Source organism: Oryza brachyantha, chromosome 6, assembly GCF_000231095.2.
Source record: "Oryza brachyantha chromosome 6, ObraRS2, whole genome shotgun sequence".
NCBI classification, from domain to species: Eukaryota; Viridiplantae; Streptophyta; class Magnoliopsida; order Poales; family Poaceae; genus Oryza; species Oryza brachyantha.
The window spans coordinates 6,959,964-6,987,738 of record NC_023168.2 but is presented as its reverse complement, the minus strand read 5'-3'; the positions used below and the strand labels follow the sequence as shown (position 1 = coordinate 6,987,738).

Below are 27,775 nucleotides of genomic sequence, written 5' to 3'. Positions count from 1 at the left end.
TACACAGACCAATAATACTTTTGGCTCATCGCCACCCTCCTCACCGAGGTTTCATCACCGGCGAAACTTGGCACCCGATACGGGGCTACATCGTCTCGATCTCCAGCAGAGGGATAAGCCCTATGTTCCGCCGGCCCCGACGATCGTTCAGTCTGATCTTCTGATCTGCTTGTATGGTGCTAGTTATCGTATTGGTTTCAGCGTAGGTTACGTTCGTATCTTAGTTGACATGGTCGACCACTTTGGGCAATCTACGTTGGTTTGATATTTGATATTTGACATATTCAATCTAATACTGTCTCGATTCACTCCGATCTATTAGATCACATTTATCAAATGGTTTATATTAGATTGATGTATCTTACTCATTGTTTTATCGGAATCTAGCCGATAAGTTATCATTCATCAGCTCATCGGCTTAATAGCCATCTAGATTTGTTTAGTATATATCCTAACATTGCTAGGCATAATCGTGAACTGTCTTGGTTTGATCTGATCTTCTATGATTATTCCTAATAAGCTAAGATAGATATTTTATAGATCTTGGTAGGCGTTATCAGTTGATTATAGCCGATGATCTTTGCCAACCTACATGTTTATTATATTTATATCAATAGAGTAGCTGATTGCCTTACTGCATTATGTTTACACCAATCAACTTTATTTATTTAGATCAATAGTTATTTATGTTACATTGGCTTGCAAGGATTACATACAAGTTGGTTTTAGCCGATCGTAGCAAATAATACATTGTTTATTTAATTATTCAAGTATTTCTATTGGGTTTCTAGCCGATCCGAGCTTTTAACAGCCGATTGCTCAGCCTATTAGTCCGTCGCTGCATCAACATTTGATCGACTAGATTCTTAGTTACCTATCGACCTGATAGCTGATTGACTTGTTTTACTATTTATCTTGTCAGCTACAGTATCAAACTGACTGGCACACCCGCTCTTTCTAAGAATTTAGTTCCTGCACTAGAGCAATCTCAGAAAGTCTCCTAGGCCTACGTGTGTGACACGTCATCAGATCAACTTTTGACGTCAACACTAGGTGATAAAAAAGGAAAGTAAATCAAATTATAAAGAGAAAGTAAAGGTTATAAATGCAAAAAAGTTATGGATTTCTATATGACACAGTTTTATTATATCTTGCATTGGCCTTGAGATCTCCTGTAGCTTTAATTGAAGTTGGCAGGGCCTACATCTGCTCAAATCCCCTATGCATAAAGAAAACAGATACTCTTAGGTAGTATGCTGATTCTATGACCCCAAAATATGATTGAAAATAAAGTGGATTAAAAATAATGTGAATAAGTAAGCTAATGTTTAGAAAAAAAATTAAATTGACCAAAATCAATATTATATGATTTAATTATACAACATATTATATATTTTATAAAAAATATGTACATTCTAAAATTTAATAGCATCTTAATCTTATGACATTATCCCGAATCTATGATACTAGCAAACAAAAAAGATACTACCTAGTATCTCGATACTGATTAGCTTGCCATGGAGTAGGGAGGACGACAATAGATTAGGTAGTAGCGCAAGATCACGTGCGTGATGATATGAGATAGAGAGAGTGAGACAATGAGAGAAGACAATAGGCTAGGTGGTAATGCAGTATCATGGGTGGATCTCGATTGGCATCATTAGGAATTTTAGTGTTTGTAAATAGATGTTGTGATGCTATATAGTACGTGGTCAACTTGTTGTCCTAGTGTTATATGTGTGGGCTTTGTGTGACATTGCTCCACCTTGTTTCCTAGAATATTTATGTTTCGGCTAGTTGCATGTTGTTTCCTTCGATTGCGAGCTGTTTGAGCTGGCTCGTCAAGACTATGGAACCAAACCCTTAGCTCATCTCGTTAGTAATTATCAATGAGTGAGCTAAATTGATCACGAGCCAAGCGAGAAAGTGAGCTACAAGTTTTTGTCCAACGCTAGCTACAAATGAAGCTATGAGTTTATTTGAGCGAGTTTCTAGCGGCCGCAATTTCACGAAATTTCCAGAAGTTAAGATCTCTCCAAAACAACACTCAACTTTTTAAGAACATAGAGTAATAAAATACCGAAAATAAACTAAAGACAAGAAACTAAAAAACCCAATAGCTTTTCCTAATTATCTAACCTATAGTGCAGTAACCATGGTTCTCACTTCTACGTCCTCACCTCTTAGATCCAACGGTACATAACAGTTTATCTCAAAATAAAGAGCTCGGATAGTTCGTGTCGTCCCTCACCCGATCTACCCTAGCAACGCGCCCTCCCCTTCCCTCCGCCCCAGCGCCGCCTGGCTTCGCCCCCTCACACCGCCTCCATGCCGCCCGCGGCGCCTCCACCGCGTCGCCGCTCCTCCACCGCCTGCGCTTCCTCTGTCGTCGTCGCCGCCGCCCTCCACGCCGCCCGCGGCGCCTCCACCGCGTCGTCGCTCCTCCACCGCCTACGCCGCCTCCGTTGTCGTCGCTGCCGCCCTCCACGCCGCCTCCGCCCCCCGTCTACCCCATCCGTCCTCCCCTCCCCGTCGCCTGCGTCGCCACGACCACCCCAACTAGCGCAGGCCAGATCCGCCAAATCCACCACACCGCCCGTGCCGGTAGATCCGCGGCGCCGCCCCTCCACCGTGGCATCCCCGCCGCAACCGTCGCCATCCCCGGCCACTCCTGTCGTCACCCTGCCATCCCCACCAGCGATAAGCCACCCCCGCCATCCCCACCGTTGTTTGGTGAATTTCTACTGCATTGCCTGAGTTTCTTTTGGATATTTGTTGCAATTTGATTAAAATCTATATGTTGTTTATATTACTTCTACAAAAAGACTATTGGTTGATTAAAGTTGATGAATCTGACATGATTACAACCAGCAAAAGTTCTAGGTCCTATATCTCTTTTTCTTATCCATCTTATTGGTTTACTAATACATCTATATGTTGCTCCAATTATGTAATTATGCATAGTAAAATCTTGACCTGCAGTCCTCTGCATGGCTCAACACATTTTGCTAGCGCCCTGCGTCTAGGAGGCTTGAGTCCAACTTTGCATGTTGCTAGAAATCGCTTTCAATGTCAATACTGGAAGTCCTGTTAAGAGGCATAGGATTTAGATATTAGAACTCTCTCTAAAAAATGAATCCAGGTATTAGAAATACATATCTGCCCCTCTTGTTTGGTAATTTGGTTCGTAATATTCCCTCCTTGCTTATTGGTTAGTATGCTCTGCTTGAGTTATGGTCCTTGCTTGGATGATCATGTACCATAAGACCTCAGCTCTATATGTATACTCTGTTTTTCTCTATTAGACCAAATCCACTCTGGTCATAAAAATCACACAACTATACTTTTTGGATTTTTTTTATAGTGAGTACATTATCTCAATTGGGTGAATATATCAATTGTCTGCCTGAATTGCTTGAGCATCATATTTTTTTTTGGTTCTCAAATTTTTTAGTGTCATGATATTTACCCCTTTTTTCTCATCAATTGTCTGCCTGAATTGCCTGAGCATCATATAAATGCTTGAGCAGAAATTGACCCCACATCTATGCTCTTTTCGTGAATTGGCCATCTAGAAGTTCTTATTTTATACATTTTGTTAGTTGCTCCAAGTGTTCAAACATCTGGCACGAAATGGCTTAGCTTGTGTCATGTATATTATCTCTTCTGAGATTCATTATATCATGTGTTAGCAGGACGACTTAAGAAATTAACATCTTATGGATTTGGGTACATAATCTCTTAACCAAATAATCAGACTTCTAATTTTCAAAATAGTGTTTGGTGGTTGTTTGACCAGGTAGAATTTGATAATACTTCCCCTACTTTGATTACTCTCTTGACCGATGCAAAACTGATGGCTCGTACTGATTTTAAGGATTTAGAACAACCATCACTTCGTGGTTATTATACTGATCGCCTCATTACACTATGCAAAGTAACATGTTATATAAATTTAAATTTTGGGCTATTTGCGTTAAATCTCCTGGAGCAAAAAGGATTTCTATGCCAATCATGGATGTGATTATGAATTGCAGTTCTCAACTTTATATCGTCTCCAACGTAATTCTTTTACCGAACACTTTATATCGGTCAGCATATATCGAGATCATGTAAGCAACTGTGGTGAAAATTATCATGCCCAAGAATCTTCTGCATAAGTTTCTTGCTTTACAAGATTGTTAAGTGGTAGATGATCATATTACTTGCTAAGCTAATCAGAAAGTTGTTGGGCGGAACAGAATCTGCTCCTTATTTACCCATGACTATGCTTTTAAGAATACATCCATAGAAACCGCAAGCGTATAAATTTATAATACAAAAATATTTGTTTATTAATTTGGAATTAACCACTATCATTTACTTTTCAGAATAATTCTAAGCCAATGTTAGGACTATGTGATGACCATTGGCATGTTGAATATGGTACAAGACTATTAGTTGTGTTATAACTGCTTGTGGTACCTTTTTGACATATTGTTTTGTAACTAATAGACGATAGCTATTATATTTTTTTTATTATGTCTAGATCATTTTTTTTGTGTTACTCTTGCTAATAATTGCTCATGTACTACTATAATATGCATTTCGGTTGTTTGATGTGTGATTTTATATTTAAAAATGATAGTATAAACATTGTTATTTTGTAATTTATTACCAAACATATTATAACACAGTAGCGTTATCACGGACGCATTACTAGTATTAGTAAAGATAAATAAACAATCTGTTTGGGTCCAAATTAAATTATTTAATTAATATAGGCATATGTATAATCTAATCTATCCTATAGTGATAAAATATATTAGAAACTTTCTATGGAATATAAATTTGTATTAGAAACTTTGTATATGTTATGCATAGACAAAATCGTTCTATATATTAGAAGCTTCCAATAAAATATAAATTTATACAATATATAACTCTTATAATTATGCTATATATACACATACAACACAACCAAGGTGCTGCGTTTGATTTAAATTTAGTAAAAATCAACTTTAAATTCAAAATATAATTTTATTGATTTTTTCCAAACTATACTTACTTGCTTTTTTTGGCCCGGAACTCAAATCAGAAATTGATGTTAGAAAAGACGGTAAGTTATATGAATTTAATATTTAATATTATTTTAGAATTAAATATATAGAGTCATTTGAAACATGGGGTCACTTTTATTATATTTGTTATAAATCTAATAATAATTATAGTATGTTATAAATAGATCCGTGACATTTGTTATAAAGTTGGGAGGAGGTACACAATGTATGCATAGGAAATTAAAGCCCAGCCCATTCCTAGGTGAATATTTATATATAGAAATGTAGAAGAAACCCTAGATCCGAATCGAGAGCAGCCAGCGTTCAGCTTCAGGTGTTGTACCGCGAGGCCGTCCTCGATCGCCGTCGAGCATCCACGCCCCCCGCCACCGTCGCCATTGCCGCCGACAAGCAGGGCCAGCTCCGCCCCAACCCGCACCGTCGTTGCCTTCGTGTTCTCACTCGCTCTAGCATCTCTTTGAAAAAAAATTGGCCGCACCTTAGCGGCGCAAGGCGGCGGCTGCGCGTGCCCCCAGTGTAAGTCGTCCGCTCTCTCTCTCTGCTCTCTACCTAGCCGTGGACCAGATCTGTTCTATTTTGTTTCCATGAGATGAATGCCCCTAGCTGCCATGAAAATTATCTTCAGGATCCCACTGTTTTTTTTTTGTTTCAGCAGTTTATTCGCAGATCTGGTAATGGAAATTAGTTCAGAAACTCACAAGTTTCTGAAAATGACATTAGTATACAAATTTCTGATGCGAGCAAGCATTAATTTGGTGGGCAATCCTCACATTGCTAGAGCTTTCAATGGTCTCCCATTCACCAACAAGCTGAATTGGGTTGCTATAGTGAGAAGTTCCCCAGCCAAATGTAGGCTTCTATCTTCATTGTCTTTCGATATTATGAACTTTGTTGCCTTGGTTTTTGGCCTTATATGTAAGGCTTGAACTTTCCATTATGTGTCAGTCATGAATTTGCAATTGTATGTAAGACTTGTATATATATATATATATATATATATATATGTCATCCACAATGTGAACCAAAAGCAGTGCAAATTGAAATAGCAAAAGACCACTTAGGTGGGTCTCATACTAAGTACTGGATACATTAGGGATGCCCTTATGTGGTTCATTTTTGTAATGGAATGCACATTAGTTTATTAGTTATACTGCTGTTCTAAAAATATTTTTGCCATTAATATATTAATTATGGCTCTAATTATTGTGTGTTATTCGCACAATTTACTGTGGGAGGAAACCTGACCAACACAAGCTGTGTGGGCATCCATGTCCATCCATTCAACCTCCATCACTTCATCCAAAGTATGAAATGGTTATTCCACTTCATCCAAAGTATGAAACTGGTTATTGTACCCCCTAAAGTATGAAAACTGGATGAAATAACCTGCTGAAATGGTTTTATAGGTGGTTTTGCCATGTAGATGATGATGTGGCAGCGGTATTGTTTTCATGGGACAAAGATTGGTCCATTAAACCCAAGTTGAACCAACTGTTTCTTTTCACCCACTGATTAACAATCCCAAAAATTACATATTATCACTAATGCTCATCATTCTCAAGCCGGTTCACTTTTGAGAAAAATAGTACTGAACTGACTATCACCATGTCACTGCCCACCCATATTCCACATGGCCGAGACCATCGCCATGTCATCATGTTCTCAGCAAAACGACCTACAAAACCATACTAGGGCATTATTTCAACCGTTTTCTGTAGTTGAGGGAGGCGGGGGGGGGGGGGGGGGGGGTTGAGGATATCCGGTTTTGGACTTTACGGGGTTAAGTAGACCAACCTCAATACTTCAGAACTTGAAATCGGAATTGGTTACTAATGTTAATTTTTTTCCTTCATATGTATCCATGCTTAATAATTTGAGTCGACAATATTGAATTATGCACCCATTATACTCTACAACCTTTTCTTTTTTAGATCTTGGCCACACTTATTTCAAGCTGACTGCTTATGTGTACAGTTGATGGACCCTGAGGTCTAGGTATCAATTTACTTCCTGGAAGAGTTCCAGGCATGAGAGCATACCTCTAAAATAATGTCCGTGCTTACCTGTGTGCTTGATAACATGGGCTCATCCTGTAGCAGATCTCATTTGTTAAGTGAGGCCGAAACAGCTGAAAATGCCAAAGTAAGTTAGCATTCAGACTAACTGATCAATTAAATGCTAACTCAGTCTTCATTTGAGAGCTTTCGCTTGGAATTTATTCTAATTCAGCTGGTAACAGTCTGCAGACATTGACCGGCGAATTTTGCAAGAGACAAAAGCAGAACAACACATCTACAAGCTCTTACTTCTTGGTATTGCCACCTTACCCAAATTTAAGTGGTATTTTTCTTATCACAATTATTGATTCTACCTTTAGTATCTATTGGTTCAGAAATGATTTTGTTTCTGTGGTTCCTTGCTATCTCCATAAGAAAAATCTTTCTCACATCATTTTTGAATAAAAAAATTGATAACTAAATGGAACCTAGAAATTTTAGTTTAAATTTATTCTCAATTGGACATATCCTTTTTTCTCCCTCTCAATCACTTCTGTTTCAAGGTGCGGGGGAATCAGGGAAGTCTACAATATTTAAACAGGTAATGTTTGTGCTATATTCTATGGTGAACCATAATCTGTATGCTCTCTGATGTATTCATTCTGTTAATCTGCAGATTAAGCTCCTCTTTCAAACTGGCTTCGATGAGGCAGAACTTAGGAGCTATACGTCAGTTATCCATGCAAACGTCTATCAGACAATTAAAGTATGCAATACTAGAAAGGGTGTGTCTTTTTTTTTTCTTATTGTAAAGTGGGGATTATGTAGGATATTTAACTAGCGATTTGTCTCTGTTCATATCTAAATGCGTTCGTACTTTTCTTTTCTGTCAAGTAATGAGTTAAATGTGAACAGGTACTATATGATGGAGCAAAGGAACTCTACCAAGTGGAATCAGATTCCTCAAAGTATGTTATATGCCCAGATAATCAGGTTTGTATCTACTCTTTACTCAATAGTCAAAGATAAATCTGGGTGTACAAACATTTTTTCTTTACATTTCTCTTGTAGTTAAGCCGCACATCAATTATATTGTATGATTAGGCTATGAATTAACCTGTTAAAACCTTGTTGACTGTGCTAGGCTCTCTTGCCATCTTATGTTTTACAGAGTCATTCTATAAATGAAAAGGATATCTATTGAACTGTATGATGATAGGCTCAAGTAATAACTTCATTTCAAATGCCAGTGTTACAACATTCAATTTTTTAAAAACTAGATTAAAAAAAATTGTGCGTTGCACATTTTACCTTGGTCTGTTGCTCTAGAATTTTAAGGAAAATCTGTCCTTTCTTAGCCATTGGAAGATAAATATCAACCAGTTTCAAACTGTATGATTTACAATCCAACTTTATTTCTTAGTGACATTTACTTTGTTGGTTTATCCAATCATTAGGAAATTGGGGAAAAGCTCTCAGAAATTGATGGCAGGTCGGGTTATCCACTTTTGAGCGAAGAACTTGTACATGATGTAAAAAAGTTATGGCAAGACCCAGCCATTCAGGTGAAAACAAATATCCATTCAAAATATCTATTCAAAATTTGTGAAGTTAATCTTTGCCTGGCCAGCAATACTGAACAGTGCTCTGAATTATAGGAAACTTATTCACGTGGAAGTATTCTTCAACTTCCTGATTGTGCACAATACTTTATGGAAAATTTGGATCGGTTAGCTGAAGCAGATTATGTGCCAACAAAGGTGTGCTGTCCTTGTTCATAGAGAATTATTTGGATATTCTTGGATGTTTGTGCTGACACCGTTTCATGTTGTCTTTTTAGTTTACTGGGTCAGAGGTTGTCAAATGGTTAACTATGTGTACTGAGTTTAGGTTGTCAAATAGTTGTAAAAAAGGGGCTCTTACAAGAGATGTTTATCCTTTTATTTTAAAGAATATAGGATGATGTTCTTTAAAGTTCAATATTGGGAATGAGTTAACTATTAATATATTAATTGTACTGATATTATGCACCTTGAGCTTTTGAGCTCCCACATATTCCAATTAACTATTGTGTGTGCTAGGTGAATCTGGCATGACACCATATTTCTGCATTTATGGTTTTCATGAGCGTTATTAGGAGAATCTGATGGATAATTTGTTAATGTAACTTGTCTTAGAGTGGTTTTGAAGGGCTGGTAGTTGATCTCAATACTTAAAAATGCTTGAAGTATTATAGTTGTGAACATTCTGAATCGCTCTGCAGGAGGATGTGCTTTATGCAAGAGTACGGACAAATGGTGTTGTACAGATTCAATTTAGGTAATCATCTGATATTATTTCTGCACATTTCTGTTGCTCTACCATGTACAAAGTGACAAGTTTAAGTCATTTTACCTTTTTCATATCTAAACCTGAGATGTTGCATACATAGCTGTATTATAAGATGAGTTGAATCATTTAGTTAACTGGATTGTCCTTCTGCAGCCCAGTTGGAGAAAACAAAAGAGGCGGTGAGGTATATAGGCTGTATGATGTAGGAGGCCAGAGGAATGAGAGGAGAAAGTGGATTCATCTTTTTGAAGGTGTTAATGCGGTAATCTTTTGTGCTGCCATTAGTGAGTAAGTACAAATTCTCTGTTTGTTGAACTTATCCTAATCTGCTAAGTTCTTCTCATGAGCTTTTTGTTCATTTCAGGTATGATCAGATGCTATTTGAAGATGAAACAAAAAACAGAATGATGGAGACCAAGGAACTCTTTGACTGGGTTTTAAAGCAAAGATGTTTTGAGGTCTGCATGCATCCATCTCTGCAACCTATGAGCTCATGCTTTTTACTCATTTTGAACCTAATTCTGGTGTGATATTGACTACCAGAAAACATCATTCATGCTGTTTCTTAACAAATTTGATATATTCGAGAGAAAAATACAAAAGGTATGGGCTTTCCATTCACATGCAAAGTTTAATGCTACAATGTTACCAACATTTATGCTCTCTTTAAGTAGGTTCCTTTAAGTGTGTGCGAGTGGTTTAAAGACTACCAGCCTATTGCACCTGGGAAACAGGAGGTTGAGCATGCATACGAGTGAGTTCACTACTCCCTCACAGATGAGCATGGGCATTTGTCATGTTGCTGCACGGTGCATGTGCCCTGATAAGTTCTTTCATTTACTATTATATACTCTGTTTCACAATGTAAGACTTTTTAGCCTTGTCTAGATTCATATGGATGCTAATGAATATATATATATATTATACACATTCATCAATTGATAAATTTAGGCATGGCTAGAAAGTCTTACAATATGAAACGGAGGTAGTATATATCAATCAATGTTTAACATTACCGTGGCTTATGGTCTTGAGGGACGTTATACAGATTTGTCAAGAAGAAGTTTGAAGAGCTCTATTTCCAGAGCAGCAAGCCTGACCGCGTAGATCGCGTGTTCAAAATCTACAGAACAACGGCCCTGGACCAGAAGCTTGTAAAGAAGACGTTCAAGTTGATCGATGAGAGCATGAGACGCTCCAGGGAAGGAACTTGATTTGAGATCTCAGAAACTAGGTTGCTGTAAGTTGTAAGTCACACGGGAGAGGTAATTAGGACGACGGTGAGAGGAAGAGTTCACATTGGCACAGCTTGTATCTGTTGTAATTCTTTTGCACGTGAACCATTTGGTTGATCTTTTTGGTGCTTACTGTTGGCAGTTCAGATCTGTGTCCTATTTTTTTTGTTCTCTACGTAGGAATAAATATTATTGACACTGCCGCTAATGTCGAGCATAGTGTTTAAAGATTGTAAGCGGTTTATATTTACCAAACTAAAGAACTCTTCTCTTAAGATAACTCGTTACTTTGGGCTATAGCCACCATGTATAAACTAAGAACAAAATTTTCTTTTCAAATAACCAGATTCCTCATAAACTGAGTAGACTTTCATCAAGGAAGCAACCAAATAAGGCCTCGCTAGCTAGATAAAAGAGAAAATCTAACAGCTATCGTTGTTAGGGTTCTATCCGTACTTATTTGTTAAGTGTTATAATATGACCAGTTTATTTAACGATGGGATATTTTGTAAAATTTACACTTGTCAATGAAATATCTTAGACTTAGATATTTGTTAATAATATTTTTATATTCTCTAAATAAAACATACATGCGCAAAAAGGAATTACATAGAGCAATCTTAACCAAAACGAAAACCGTTAGGCTGCAGAGTTACTATCAATCTTAAGCTTATCTAAAGAAGACCTTAAACATACGAGCAATTTACAAAAGGGGATCTTTCTTTATCAATCTTAAGCTTATCTAAAGAAGACCTTAAACATACGAGCAATTTACAAAAGGGGATCTTTCTTTAGCATAAGTGATGGAATTCTACAGGATGTTTCCTTGCACTTAGGAATCATTATCATTTGAATTTATGGTGGTAATAAAAATGTATAGTCTCATGCATTATTACATAAATCTGTATAGTTAAAGCAAACATAAAGGTGGTCCAAAATCTTGCTTGGTAGCGTCAGAGGAGGCAGAGTGTAGCAAACCTCAAGCTCGTCTAGAGCTTGCTGCCACGTAGACTGTGCATTGCTGCCTCCGCTGTCGTCTCTGGTAGAGCTTGCCGCCATCGCCGCTCCGTGGAGCCAAACCCCCGAGGCCCCGTTCAGTTGGTAAAATTTCAAGTATTAAACGTAGTCTAATTACAAAATAAATTTCAGATTTCGTATAGAAAATGCGAGACAAATTTTTTGAGTCCAATTAATCCGTCATTAGCACATATTGGTTACTATAGCACTTATGGCTAATCATGTACTAACTAGACTTAAAAGATTCGTCTCACGGTTTCCCCTATAACTGTGTAATTAGTTTTAATATTCATGTATATTTAATGTTTTATTTAGATGTTTAAAGATTTGATATGATGTTTTTTTAGAAAGGTTTTCGGTTCAACCAATGACTAGGTTCGACCAGTGAACCAATGACCAGAAGCGGGTAACCTTCGGTGCGGTTTTTTTTTAACTAGGTAATGCTTCCAGAAGCAAGAGCCTGCTACTGCATCAGCCTGCAGATCTGCGTCCAAATGCTATGCTGTGAACATAGTACATGCAGGTGATGCGGTTCCTGAGCCAATCTACGCACAGTCAATTCTATTGCAGTGAACAGGATCACCTGATGGGAACAGTCCTTGTCTGAACCGATGCAGCTGAAATTTTACATCAAATCCCGCCTGCTCAGCCACCAATCAGAGATGGATCCTGTCACTGGAAGCCATTCGGCCTTTCTCCGCGACCATTGTGTTGCGTGGTAAATGATTCACCTAGGTTCATTTTTTGCTTGTAAAACTGGTTAAGACATCGGTTAATCTCAGCAGATTTATTTGCACTGCTGCTGCATGTCTAATTTGTTGCGGCGAATTACTGCTTCAGACTCGATATATCAGGCCATAAAATGCTTACGGTGGTGAGAAGAAGCCTAACATGCTCATTCAGTAGCTGCGTATATACTCATGTGGCTATCGGTTTCACGTAGTTCACATGTCAAAAGGCATGTAAAAAGTCAGACGAGATATTCATGAACAAAAATAATTTATAAATAAAACTTTTATATTTATGTTTTAATGATCTAAAAGTTAAGATTGAAAAATAAACATTGGTAAAAAACACAATAACAAGCTCTAAATTTAAGATTAAAAATTTAATTTTAGTTTATAAGAATAAATACAAGCGAAAAGATTAAGACGGTGTTTGTTTCTAGAGACTAAAGTTTAGTCCCTAGTCACATCGGATGTGTGTAAATTGTAAACGTACACTTATTAATAAAACTCATTAATAATCTTGGACTAATTCACGAGACGAATCTAATGAGCCTAATTAATCCATGATTAGTCTATGTAATGCTACATTAAATATTTGCTAGTTATAGGCTAATTAGGCTCAAAAAATTCATCTCTCGGATTAGCTCTCATTTATAAAATTAGTATTTTATTAGTTTATATTTAATACTTTAAATTAGGCCTTGTTTAGTTACCAAATTTTTTTCCAAAATACATCACATCGAATTTTTGAACACCTAAATAAAACATTAAACATAGATGAATAAAAAACTAATTGCACAGTTACGGAAGAAATGTTGAACGGATCTTTTGAGCCTAATTAGTCCATAATTAGCCATAAGTGCTACATTAACCAACATGTGCTAATGACGGGTTAATTAGGCTCAAAAGATTCATCTCGCGGTTTCCAAGCTAGCCGTGAGATTTGTTTTTTCATTCGTGTCCGAAAACCCCTTCTAACATTCAGTCAAATATTTAACGTGACACTTCTCCTAAAAATTTTCTCAATCTAAACACCCCTTAATATCCAAACAACCGATGTGACACGGAGCTAAAAAATTTAGCGCCATGTAAATAACCCCTAGTGCAATAGCGAGACGAATCTATTAAGTCTAATTAGTTCATAATTAGCGAATGTGATGCTGCAGTAAATATTTACTAATCGTGAATTAATTAGGCTTAAAAAAATTTTATCTAATAAAATAGCCTTTATTTATGCAATTAGTTTTATTCTCAGTATACTCCTAATTAACGTCTAAACATTCGATGTGACAAAAACTTTTAAAAAAAGTCACTTGATCCAATCGGCCCTTAAGGGGTTGTTTAGATGGGCCTCTAAGGGGTTATTTAGATGGGGTTATGTCACATCGGATGTTTGAACACTAATTCAAAGCATTAAATATAGATTAATAAAAAAATTAATTTCATAAATAAGTGGTAATCCGCTAGATGAATTTTTTAAGCCTAATTAAAGCATGTTTAATCCATAATAATTTGAGGTATTAAACAACACAGAAGTCACCGGAGCGGTCTCATCGCCGACGGCGACGTTGCGACGCCTGGGTCAAGAGCCCAAGGAACTCATCAACGCGCTGTTGCTTCGCCCAAACTCACCGAGATCCAGTTCCATGGAGACCGAGTCGTCGTCGAGCAGCAGCAGCAGCTGCACGCACTGTAGCTCGATGGATCAACCGCTCTGACGCTGAGATCGAGGATCCTGAAGCTTCACTGGCGATGATATGATCTGGGCCATGTCGTCGCCATTAATTAATTATTCGTCCCGTAAAGATGAAATTTAAATTTTTAATCTTTAATTTAGAGTTGGTTTTGAGTTTTTTTATTAAAGTTTATTTTTCATCATTATCTTTTAAGAATATATATAAATGTTTTATTTATAAATTGTTTTTTTTCTAATTATACCGTTTGATGTTTTTTATGAGAAAAAACAACAAATGATCTCAAGTGCCCTTGCTTCTGTTCATCGTCCGTGTCGTGACGGATATATCGGTGACGACGGGACGGCAGGTTTTCAACGTGACGACGGCTTCTCGCTGAAGGTTTCGTCGGCTAAAAGCAATGTATGTGTCCTTTGATCTGGTTCGGCCGTGGCCTTTGTGTTTAGGTGATGTTTAGATCGAGAAAATTTTTAGGAGGAGTGGAACGTTAAATGTTTGAATGGATGTCGGGAGCGGTTTTCGGACACGAATAAAAAAACGAATTTCACGGCTAGCCTAGAAACCGCAAGACGGATGTTTTGAGCCTAACTAATCCGTCATTAGCACATGTTGGTTACTGTAGCACTTATGGCTAATCATAGACTAATTAGGCTCAAAAGATTCGTCTCAAGATTTCTTACATAACTGTGCAATTAGTTTTTTCGTTCATCTATATTTAATGTTTTATTTAGATATCCAAAAATTCGATGTGATGTTTTTGGAAAAAAATTTTGGGAAAAACGTTAATCACGTTTGACAAACACGATGCCCTTGCATGTACGCAATTTCGCTGGTCACCGGCAACTGACTGCCGTATAGAAGCAAGTACCTGACTGCAATTCGTCTCCGAGACATGTTCAGTTTTGGAGCTTCCGGAAATGGTTGCTAGCCCAAAATCGGGAGACGCCGGCCTAACCGGAAGAAAGTCTTTTTACATCCAAAAAGCAAGCTCATGAGATGAAGGATCGCTCCCCTTTTAAGTTGGTGCCACTTCCCTAGTTTTCCAACGTGGGACTATTCCTAACAATGGTTTGAAACCATACACACTTCAGCCGCTAGAAAATTACTATGTCTATCCCTAAATATTTGACGCCATTTACTTTTTTATACGCGTTTGACCATTCGTTCTATTTAAAATTTTTAAAAAATATATAAATTTATATATGCATAACTTTTTTATACACGGTGACGACGAATCTGTCATCCACCAACTATATTATACATATATTGTTTGACTAACTATACTTCTTCCTGTATATAATATTTTCTATATTTTTCATCTCCAAATATAGGTTCGAAACAATGCAACCATGTGTATAATTTATATTTCTACGTAGCAAAGCACGTGTATTTAGCTAATAATATGAGCATTTTGACTATGTAAGTTGGACAAATGTTTGTTCACTTGTCTATGTGCATGGTTAGAATCCCTAAGACCATCCTCAATATATATTCTAACTTTATATTAGTATGGCCCCATCTAATAGGAGGTATTACCGTGTGAAGGAGTCCACATTGTTTCTTGGCTTCGCTCGAAAACTATTATTTTCTAGGATTTCTATCCCATGGTTTTTCTCGTGACCCTGGTGTTGTATAATTATTGTTTATTTGTGTGTTGTCGGTAATAGCAAAAAAATCGGATAATTGTTATCTTTTGTCACCGTGATTACAATCTAGTAATAAGGGTGTATATTTATTACTTACTAAACACTTTAATATGGGGGTGATTGCAAACGACATATTTGTAACGAAAAATAATTTATAAATAAAACTTATATATACGTATTCTTAGCGACCTAAAAGCAATGCTTGAACATAAACTTTAGTGAAAATGGAAGGATAAAAATTTAAGGTTAAAAAATTCAAATTTTAGCTTATAAGCATAAAAAAAATGTGGTTGATGATTTTCCTTATATTTTACGACGGATATAATACAGACGCTGCTACGCATCGGAGACGGCCGATATTTGTGAAAATGCCGGACGTTATTCAGAACCATCCGATTCCTATTGATTTTTAGTCGGTTAATTAATCTAAAATTAGAGTTGCTTTATTTTTGGTGGATCATGCAGATGGAGTCTTGTCTTGAACAAACGGTATACCAACCATTTAGAATGTGTTTAAAGTCCTCGAGAGCATGTGCAATAATACTAATTCCCTGTCATTCCAACGCTTCTTAGTAGTAATAACTGTATTTTTCGATTTCTATATATGTTTAACACTTTGACCATTCATCTTATTTAAAAATTTTATGTAAAAACTTTAAAAAATTAGCTCACCTAAAGTACTATTCATATTTTATAATATATAATATAGTAACGATAAAAATATTAATTACAAAAAAAATTAAATAAAACTAAGAGTTGAAACATTGTATCAAAAACTGAAAAATAAACTTACTTCAGGGTTCTACAGTAGTTCATGATTTGACCATGTCTGAGGTGTTAAACATTGTATTCCATGTTTCCAAGAAAATCTATCACACTTCGTGAACGAGTGATGTAAAGGAGACTCTAGAGAAATTTACTTCTCAACAGATGTGATCGCTTGGTTCGAGTTTGCAGTCTGTTTCATGGAGTGACACAATTTCAATGCGATGACTTCACAGGCAAACCTAAATAGATTTCGCCGGTTTGTAGAAAGCGATAGCATGTCTAGCTAGCGTCTCACCTTGACAGTCCATACACAACTCGATCACTCATGCATTCCAATTAATCCCCGTTGGGTCTAGTTGGGATAGGGATGATCCTCCATTCCTTGCCCCCATTTTGTTAATTTGGACTCCCCATCAAGAGCTTTTTGGAACGCACGAATAAAAAAACATAAAAATATGAAAAATATAGGAGTACATATGAATGCATATGCGAAACATGGGATTGAAAAACACTGGAAAAATATCCCACATGTTTTTTTTGGAACATAGAAATAGATAAAACACATGATTCCTGCTAATTAAGTATAAAATATAGTTTCAGTTGCTTTGATGAATGTTTATAATATGATTATTTGAAGTCACATGCATTGATTTGCCTTGGACTTCTCATAGGAAAATAAAAAGAGCTTCTAATGAATGTTCAAATTCCGATTGGATTTCTATGAAATCTTGGGCAAAGAAAAATTTCCTATGCCCTTTTCCTCCAAATCAAATGTGTGAATAGTAAACAAATCCTATAGAAATTGGATCCTTCAAATTTTCTCTAAAATTCCTACTATCCAAAGGAGGCCAAAATGGTATATTGGTCCAAGAGTCTGGTGTTCATATGCTCGTGTCATGTGATTACATGGTTATATATATGGTTATGTTCTTTTATGGATAAATGATGAAAAATTATCTGATTTTTGTTAGATACTTAATGGTATACACCATGAAATTGACTACTATGAAATAAAAATCTACTTTATAAATATGGGATGATGAACTTTTATATAGAAATATTTTATAAAGAAAACGTATCGCAAAAACCGTGGAATAATATACACTGTAGCATACAGCTACAAAAGAACGCAACTGTGCTTCGATGAATGGAAATGTTGTGTTCTAGCTTATTATATTGATTAGTGGACATATGTTGGTAAGTTGATATATATAATGTGTGGAGGACATGTGTGTTGCATACATGATTTACAAATTACATACATCATTTAAATCCGAACGTACGTAGAGCTGTCAATGAACTGAGCTTAAGCAAACTCATATGCCCTAGTTTAATCTTGACACGAACATTTAAGCAATCTCGGTAGCCGAGCTCGGACGAAAGTAGTATAACATATATTTTAATAATAATTAATATTTTGATCAATATTATTATTTTCTAATTAATCAAAGTAATAAAAGAATAGAAATGGACTAAAACAAATATATTGCTAATGTATGCTAATTTATTTTCTAGATAGATACTAATATATACTTATATATATGACTGCAAACATTGTAAAATATAAACATTTATATTATTCATGCGCCACGATATAAGCATTCTTAAGTTGATTCTCGTCATTTCAATTAGTGCCAAGGCAATAAGATTCTTGGAAATGGAGTCTAAGCAATAGAAAATTAAAAAATTATCCACTGAAATGATTAAAAAAACCTTTGTAACCTTAGTATTTGCTAAGCAACCTAAAACTACTTATATTTTTTAAGGAAGGGAGTAGTTTATCAAATTGATAAGGTGAATAAACAATAAAAGTTTTGTGAAATCAAGCTCATTAGAAGCTTGAGCTCTATTCGACAAACCTCACAAGCTTTGGCCTAGACTAGGGCTTGACTCACTTGGAGCTGCTTATGAGCATTGAGCTTCTTTGACCGCATTACCTAAGAACCCGTTCGGTTCCTAAAATTTTTTGGGAGAGAGGTCACGTTAGCGTGTACGGTCACACATTTGAAGTATTAAACGTTGTCTAATTACAAAATAAATTTTAGATTCCGCCTGAAAAGCTGTTGACACTGAAAATGACAATCAACGGTCACACACATAGGCTACCGCGAGATGAATCTTTTGAGTCTAATTAATCCATCATTAGCACATGTTGGTTACTGTAGCACTTATGGCTAATCATGTACTAATTAGGCTCAATAGATTCGTCTTATGATTTCCCTTATAACTGTGTAATTAGTTTTAATGTTCATGTATATTTAATGTTTTATTTAGATGTCTAAAGATTTAATATGATGTTTTTGGAAAAAGAAAGTTTTTAGGAACTAAATAGAGCCTAAGTTGAGGGCGGAGATAAGAAGATATGTTAACTGTTGCAATTGGCAGGCATAAGGATGGGGTATATTCCCTAGTAGGAAATTTTTCTATTGCCATCTCTAAGGGCATTCACAGTGGAGGGTACGCCCTCATGTGCCACGTAGACAAAACTACTTTAGAAACCACTCACTTAACAGCGCAAGCCACATAAAAGTGGGACCTACCATAACTTTAAATGGGGACCCGCCGTAGCTCACTCCTCTCTCCCAGCCGTTCTCCCTCCCTCCCCGTCGCTCACTCTCCTCTCTCTCACGACCATCCCGGCACCCGGTGCCCCCTCCTCTATCAACGGCCCGGATTTGTGGCCCGGCGCTCTCCTCCTCCTCCTCCTCCACTGACGCCCGACGCCCCCTCATCCTCCTCCGCCGCCTGCGTGGATCCAGCGGCCCGACGCTCCCCTCCTCTGCCGACCGCCGGCCGCTATTCTACACACATATATATATATATATATATATATATATATATATATATATATATATATATATATATATATCTACATTGTACACATATATACATTGAAAATACTATCTTAGACAGATGTACACATATATATATATATATATATATATATATGTATATATACATATATACATATATGTATATATAGTAAGACTAATTCATGCACCCCTTTGTATAAGCTATTCTACACCCCCTTTCTTTGAAGACCTCTCAAGGCCCATCCTATCTCCCACCCCCTGCCAAGACCCAAAAACTACCCTCAACTCATTTAAAGGTTGGTCAAAGGGTTAACCCGTGAGTCAACCCCTTTATGGGCTTACCCTCATGTCTATCTATACTCATCTCTCGTCTCACAGGAATTATGCAGTAACATGACAATAAAAATACAGTAACACGACGACTAATTTGCAGTAACAACGTCAAAACATAGCCATGAGGTACCTTTTTTTAGAACAATTTTTTTCAAATAATATGGTACAAAGTTCTTAAAAAATAATGTATGAGTTGAGAGATAAAATTTTTAAAGTTCAAAATCTTAAGAAATATCTATAAGTGTATAATGATGTGCCTTCTATGCAGTAATAACGCTATGTTGCTACAAAATACGTGTACTGTTACTCCACAATTACAGTAACGTTGTGATAGGAGTGCAGTAACATCGCGATATACGTGCAGTAACGTGTGTGTTGCACAGTTACGGTAACGTTGTGATAGAAATATAGTAACATCACGATAGAAGTACAGTAATATCATGACTGTACATTGTTGCTACAGTACTGCTAATGCATATGAGAGAGCTAAAAATATTGTATTTCCAATCTTTAGAGAGCAATATCTCATGTGTTTTGATATTATTTTTCAAAACCGTTTTCACCACATTGGTTAAAAAATGTGGTTTAGAAAACTAGATCCGTCATGACTATATTTTGACGTTGTTACTGTATTTTATAAGACATGTTACTGTATTTTTGTCTTCGTGTTACTGTACTTTTTACGGGAGTTGGCAAAGGTGGGGTATGGAGGAAGGTCAAATGACGGGTTTAACCGTCGGGATTTAGCTTTGACCAGGCTAGAAGATGGATTTTGGGCCTTTGAAAAGAGTGGGGAGAGGGTTTGGGCCTTATGAGAAGAGGGAGGCATAGAATAGCTTATTCTATGGGGGTGCACATATTAGTTTTGCTATATATAAATATATATATATATACACACAAAAATATATTATATATATATGTAAAGTTTGTATGTAAAAATTTTACATATAGAAAGTTTGTACATTGGAAGTTGTGCTCGCGCAGGTATGGGTGTTTGTATATTAGCCTTTTCCATCTTTAATGCTACTATTCCTCTAGTAGTATGTGCGTGCTAACTCTATGGGTCAATTTAGTAATACAAATAAGATATCGTAAATTCTTTTAAATGCAATCATATAAAGTAAATTCACATGTGTTAATCTGATTATTTATAGAATCTTTGACAAAATAGTAGTGACTATTGTATAACTTTTAATCTGAGTTAGTGACTATTGTAGTTTTGCATAATTAATTATAGGTTAGCATACATTTTACTTACAACTTTTAAAGTTTGGACGATAATTCAATAACTTGCAAGACTGAGTTTATACATTAACTTCAAAAACATTGTGATAAAAAATTGATACACTAATTTCTGAATCATTACAAAATCAAGTTCATGCATTGTAAGGATAATTTTAATTAAATAATTTATTTATATTAGCTAATATTAACTCAAAATTTAAACTCAGTAAAGCTAAATTTAATGAAAGCAATTTATACAAACATGTTTTTCATCCAATAAAACTTTTCATCTTTTTATGATTAATAAAAATTTCTTTACATTTGTATATATCAAATAAACAAAACAACTATTTGACTCTTGTATAATACGTAATTCAAAGTCTAATTTTTTATGAGTTAAAAAAATAAATTTCATTGTGTCTTCTTATATTACATACAAAAATATTGATATCAAATATTGAGTGATCATATAATGCCTAGCATATATTTGTCACATGAATTCCTTTCACTTGTTATTTTTATGCGGTTGCAACATAAATATGTCCATGTGCATTGTTCCTAACACTGGGGTTCGTTGTTATTATGTTATAGGTTGGTATTACTCAGTATTCAGATGAAAAACACTGTATATACGAACGAAATCGTACGATCGGTGTACGATTTCAGCCGCCCTCGAATGAAATCGTATGATCCGTGTACGATTTCAGCCGCCCTCGTGACGATTTGCCGCTACATGCGCTGCCAATAACCGTATATACGATCGTCATACGCATAGCACTGCTCTTTTCAGATTGCAAAATCGATTCTCTAGTCGTACACAACAAATTATGCGTCAGAGAGATGTCATGATGATGACAACATAGAGATGCCTGCCTTGGCAATCCACAACGTTGCAGATGGAGTAAGTAGTGTTTAGATTGAGAAAATTTTTGGAAGAAGTGTCACGTCAAATGTTTGATCATATGTTGGAACAGAATTTCAGATACAAATGAAAAAATGAATTTCACGGCTATCCTAAAAACCGCGAGACGAATCTTTTGAGTCTAATTAATCTATCATTAGCACATGTTGGTTACTGTAGCGCTTATGGCTAATCATGGACTAATTAGGCTCAAAAGATTCGTCTCAAGATTTCTTTCGTAACTGTGCAATTAGTTTTTTGGTTCATCTATGTTTAATATTTTATTTAGATGTCTAAAGATTTGATAGGATGCTTTTGGAAAAAAAATTAAGAACTAAACAAGGCCTAGTACAAGTGTGTTAAATGCATGTGGTGAAGCCGTCGCCATGCCTGCGGAGCTAACAAACCGCCCAATCCAGAGGAGTGTGCGTCACATGTACGCACACGCCATGGCCGGCGAGCCAACCGTCTCTCCTCCTCCCCCACACGGAGAAGCAATTGACGTAAGCTAACCTAGTTTTTGTCTCCCCTCTCTCTCTCTAGATCTCTCGTCAACAAACAAGACTCGTTTAGGTGGCAAAAAAAAATTTTAGATGTTTGATCGGATATCAGAAGATTATTTTAGCGATTAATTGAAAACTAATTATATAGGATATCACGAATTTACAAGATGATTTTTTAAACCTAATTAATCCGTCAGTAGCACATGTGAGTTACTGTAACAATTATGACTAATCATGGACTAATTAGGCTCAAAAGTTCGTGTCACAAATTTTTTTTAAACTGTATAATTAGTTATTGATTAACTATATTTATATCGAACATTCGAACTAAACTGTATAATTAGTTATTTATTAACTATATTTATATCTGAACATTTGGACCACGTTTAGTTGTCAAAAATTTTTGGGAGGAATATCACATCACCGCACATTTGAAGTATTAAGCGTAGTCTAATTATAAAAAAAATTTTAGATTTCGCCTACAAACCGTGAGACGAATCTTTTGAGTCTAATTAATCCATCATTAGCACATGTTGGTTACTGTAGTACTTATGATTAATCATGTTTTAATTAGGCTCAAAAGATTCGTCTCGCGCATAACTATATATAATTAGCTTTAGTGTTTATGTATATGTTTCATTTAGGTGTATAAAGATTTAATGTAATGTTTTATGTGTTCAAATATTTAACGCGATGTTTTTGGAACTAACCGGAGCCTCGATGTGGGAGCGCAAAATTTTTTAGGAACTAAACATGGCCGACCGAGAGTGAGGATTCAGAGAGAAATGGAGTGTCTGTGTTTGAACAGCACGCATCGATTCTCACCTGAAACCTAATTAACCACTACTGACCGTGACAGCCACACCGACTAATTAATTGATTATGGTTGATAGATAGCTACACAACTCACTACACACAAGAATCTCATGGGTTATCAAGGAGGTATTATTTTCTCAATAGATTTTTTTAATTATCCGATTTCAATTTTGAACGTATAAATGATCGAATTAGTTACTATAAACATATGAAAATTTGTATAGAAAGATAAGGTATATATAATTTTGCATAAACTTGCCATTAAAAAGTTTGGGAATCATACGAACACGGAAAATCTATAATCAGATCGGCTGTAATTTTCTATACATCAGTGCAAAGCTACAATTTAATTAGGCTAATTAAAACTAATTTATTTACATATGCACCCAAAAGAATCATATGTATAGAAGAAGCCAGCGGCTGCAGGAATAAGGTAGTGGTACTAATTAAGCATTAAGGTGGTGGTTAACAATTAATTAAACAAGTCGTTAATTAATCGTTAACCATGCACGGCTCAGGCAATTAAGCGGCGGCGCCAAGTCGCCGGCCGGCCGCGCGCACGATCGTCAAAGCAAGAGGACGCACGGTGCTAGCTAGGGCAGGTAGATCGTCCCGTCGTGGTCCGTCCAGCTCGCCGGGTTCCAGTACGACGGGTCGCCGGCGATGGCGCCTGCGAGGTCGAACACCCCGGCGGCGTCGAGCGCTGTCGGACTGGGCGCCCAGTCGGCCGCCGCCGCCGGCCCGCCTGACGACCGTGCGGCGAGCGGCGCCGCGATGTCTGCGGTGAGCGACGCCGAGGACGGGCGCCCCGTGGGTGTGAGCGCCGGGGTGACGTCCTCCTCTGCCTGCTTGGGCTGCGCCGAGAAGGCGGTGAAGGACGGCAGCGGCGGCGGCGGAGCGAAGAGCGACGCGAACGCCGCGGCCTGGTCGGCGAACATCGGACCCGGAGGAGGCGGAGGCAGCGACAGCGACAGCGCGTCGTCGTCGGCCCCCGCCGCCGCGAAGGCGACGCTGCTGGTCACCCTCTCGCAGGCGCTGCTCGACTGGGTAGCAGCAGCAGCAGCAGCAGAGGAAGCGTTCGACGCAGGCACCGCGCACGCCGCGGTCGAGCTGTCACCGGCGATGGCTGAACGCGCACTCTTGGCGCCACGATGGCCCGTGTCGACGTCAGCGACGACCGAGGAGGAGGAGGAGGAGGAGGGCGCCGGGCGCTTGGGCTTGCGGCAGCCGCCGCCGACGGGGACGTTGCGGAGGAGGCCGCCCTTGGTCCAGTAGCGGCGGCACGCCTTGCAGAAGTGGCGAGGCTGCGAGAGGTTGTAGTTGTTGTAGTAGCAGAACTTGGTGTTCGCCGAGTCGCACCGCGGGCACCGCACCTCCTCCTGCGGCGCCGCCGCCGCGCCACCGAACAGCCGGCCGGCCAGCCCGGGGACGGGGTGGAACTCCTGCATGTCGATCGCCTCGCCCCGACCGGCCGGAGATTCTAGAAGCTTCCGGAAGGGCGCGCGCGCGTGCCGAGCTAGCTAGTGAGCGAGCCAGCCGCCAGCGCAGGTCGCGCTATGCGATGCTATCCTGTCTGCGCGGCTTGGGCTCTCCGTCGTCACACAACGATGAAGTGGATGGTAAATAAATAAATATCCTTCCGCCGTGAGCCCCCCCAATCTCTCTCTGGGAGGGTTACCCAAATGCCGAATTTGCCCTCGCCTCTTGGAGTGTGTGAGGGAAGGATTGTCCCAAATGCCCCTTGAAATTTTATAACCCAAAATTTAAAATTTAAATTTTAAATTTAATGTTAATTTTGTGACTTTTATTGAATTTTATTTCTAGCTTTGGCTTTTATATCACTATGAATATGTATATAAAAGATTTATTTGTAAATCATTTTTCGTTTGTAAATATGTCATTTAATTTGTTTTTTACAACTCTAAAGATAATCCCCATGGGTAGCGAGTGCATAAGAACCGGGGGTTTGAAATTTTGGTATATACTTATACCTGGGATTAAAATACTAGTAACAATCGTTTTCTGACCAAATACATGAATTCTAAAAATATAAACGGTTATTTCAAAAATTTCAGAAAATAATACCGTTATCGGACCCAACTGGCATAACCAAAATTTCCCGAAATTTTGGGAATTTCGTTCCGAAATTAGAAACCCTAATGGGGATGTGTCTGCACGTGGGACGCTTGATTGTGTATGCAAATCATTTGGAACATATACCTATTATTTCACATGTTTATATTATAAGACATTTTAACTATGTCTAGATTTATCTTATATATTAATGTGTGTGTTTTTAGAGTTATAAATGTATATGCATTCAAACAAGAAAATATTGCGTTAGTAAACAGTGGTAATTGATATATTCAGTACACGAACATTAAATTTTTGCACCAAAGTATTTACTAATTGATATACTCAACACAGCACCCGTAGTCCAGTTAGTCTACTCAACTATGTCAAATTTCATCACTAAATTAATTTTCTTTTCTGCATCTAAATCATTGAAAAACACAGCATAATCAGTATGATTGGAAGAACACCTAGCATTGGAGGACTTCGTCTTGAACAGCTTAGTTAGGAGGAGCAGGACCTAACACCATCATTCCAAAATATAAGGAATTTGACATTTAAATTTTGAGCAATTTTTCCATCCTTAAAGAGGTACCATGAGTTACCACTGTTTTCTATATAAAATTTGGTATATAGAAAACAGTGGTACCTCATGGTACCTCCTCAAGAATGGAGAAAATGTTGGTAAATTTTATATGACAATATAAGTATTTCAAAGATGATTTCATAATTCTCAATGGTCTCTCAACCAATCAACAGCTTGGAAAGGGAATCTAAACTACTTAAAATTCAACCATCATTCACTGATAACTAAACATATGTATTTTAGCTTAATTTTAATATTTACCAAATAACCAATAAACACTTGTAATTTTTTGAAGCTGAACGAGTAAATATCACGCTCGTAGTCTACAGAGATGGCAGCAAAAAAAAAAAAGGAAGAAGAAGAAGAAGCAGACAGTGTAGTTGAGCGAGTCGGCAGCAGCGAGGCCGTCAGCCTGTGACACACGACAAGCCCAGGCCGGCGCCTGCTGGCTTCGCACATCGGCGGCAATGCGTCGTCACGAATCCTCACAAAGTTTTAATGGGGAGTAAGATCAGATATTACCGTCCGGTTAACCTGTTCGTCGTTGTCTCTGCTCATCCAATTAACAGAGTTTTACTGCGATGAGATTGAAGAAAATCATCACAAATCCTCTCCAAGTGCCCGCCTGATTGCTACTCCCTCCATCGACTCAAAACACTATTCTTTTATACCAGCATATTACCCATGCGTTACAACGAAATCTTATTAAAAAATATTATTAATATTTTATAAAAATATAGTTAATAAAATTAGTTTAACATATAGGTCTTAACTTTTTTTTTCTTTTAAAAACTAGAAGGGAGTTGGTGGGATAGGTGGAAGATTCATCATCACCCACCACCACTGCTCCCTTTCCCTTTTATAGTAGTAGATATATGATTCAAATTTATCTAGTAGTGATACTACTCCACAGAATTTTCGCATATCTATTTGTGTCAATCATTCACAACCTTATGTATTAATTTATTCAACTACTTTCTTTTCTCAATAAATAATAAGCCATTGTCAACTCAACCATATTTTCTCTAAAAATATATCAGTTAACTATTTTAAGGCGGATCCTTTTTTATCTAGTGCATCCATCTGTATATATTATCGTGACATATTTGTCCTCTATTTTTCCTCCGGTCTAGAACGAAGATTTCTATATTTCTACGACGGAACATGTACACCTATGACTAGCAGACTCACACAGTGTATCGCGTACCATGTTGTTTGCATGATTTGATTTGTCCGTTTTTGGGATATATATAGGCTACAATAGTGTAAAACAAAATTTTCTACCACGTAAACCAGGAACTAAGCAAATAAAGGATCATGCATCATTACCAGATAACATGTTGTGTAGCAAAAGAAGGTGCTAAAAAGCCAAAATAATGCCGGCAATCTGACACGTGTCGATGTAGAGAAAATAGTCGATCACTATAGCCTGACATTTTTTCTCCACATGCATATACCTCACCATACAACTATATCGATCAACACTGTAATCTAGTGTGGTGCCTCTACCAGTATCCATACATCTAGGAAAGAAACGTCGTGCATGGATGTGCTAGTGACTGAGTGCGACTAAGGTTTGGCACGGGAGGAGGATGGTTAGGGTTTTCTCACGCAACGAACCAACCTTCTTGCCCCTTATATATAAGACCCAAAACTAGGCCTCCAAGGCCCACAGTAGTCCTACTCGAATCCTTATCCGAATTGAGCTGTATTGGATCAACATACAATTCTCGTATCCAGTCCATTAAGTATGTGACCCATAGGTTCATGAATACTCAATTGCAAGCCAAAAACTTCTTTTTGATTCACGTTCCAACAACGGGTACTACTAGAGCATATTAATCTGCCAAGCAAACATAAAGATCATATTGGCTAAACATGTAGTGTATTTTTTTATTAATCCCTTTGTCACATAATATTAATTAAGGTCAAGGCTATATATGTGTCGTCTTTTAAGTAGATCAATCATTCACTCAATCATATAATATATTACTTAACATGTGATTGACTACTCAATCACCATTGACATGGCCATGCACTTTTATAATAT

The 27,775-nt window shown here is 37.3% G+C and overlaps 2 protein-coding genes across 5 annotated transcripts; one reads left to right on the top strand and one right to left on the bottom strand.

The window, feature by feature from the left end:
• Nucleotides 1-5,324: 5,324 nt before the first annotated feature.
• Nucleotides 5,325-10,769, top strand: LOC102719211 (guanine nucleotide-binding protein alpha-1 subunit). 4 transcript variants are annotated; one of them, XM_006655939.2, is made up of 14 exons: nucleotides 5,325-5,576; nucleotides 7,035-7,202; nucleotides 7,300-7,372; nucleotides 7,621-7,658; nucleotides 7,734-7,823; nucleotides 7,973-8,050; nucleotides 8,515-8,622; nucleotides 8,716-8,817; nucleotides 9,321-9,376; nucleotides 9,542-9,676; nucleotides 9,753-9,846; nucleotides 9,932-9,991; nucleotides 10,063-10,142; nucleotides 10,437-10,769. In XM_006655939.2, exons 2-14 carry the CDS (start codon nucleotides 7,110-7,112, stop codon nucleotides 10,600-10,602), a joined length of 1,173 nt encoding a protein of 390 aa, XP_006656002.1. In that variant the 5' UTR covers nucleotides 5,325-5,576; nucleotides 7,035-7,109; the 3' UTR covers nucleotides 10,603-10,769. The 4 variants fall into 4 exon arrangements, with proteins under 4 accessions (XP_006656002.1, XP_040381437.1, XP_015693729.1 ...); XM_040525503.1 differs by lacking the exon at nucleotides 5,325-5,576 and adding an exon at nucleotides 5,802-5,909; XM_015838243.1 differs by lacking the exon at nucleotides 5,325-5,576 and having other exon boundaries at nucleotides 7,112-7,202; nucleotides 7,734-7,842.
• A 12,559-nt stretch (nucleotides 10,770-23,328) lies between these two features.
• On the bottom strand, nucleotides 23,329-24,654 carry LOC102709472 (dof zinc finger protein 4-like). Its single transcript, XM_040525359.1, has one exon. It carries the CDS (start codon nucleotides 24,512-24,514, stop codon nucleotides 23,660-23,662), a length of 855 nt encoding a protein of 284 aa, XP_040381293.1. The 5' UTR covers nucleotides 24,515-24,654; the 3' UTR covers nucleotides 23,329-23,659.
• Between the last annotated feature and the right edge of the window lie 3,121 nt (nucleotides 24,655-27,775).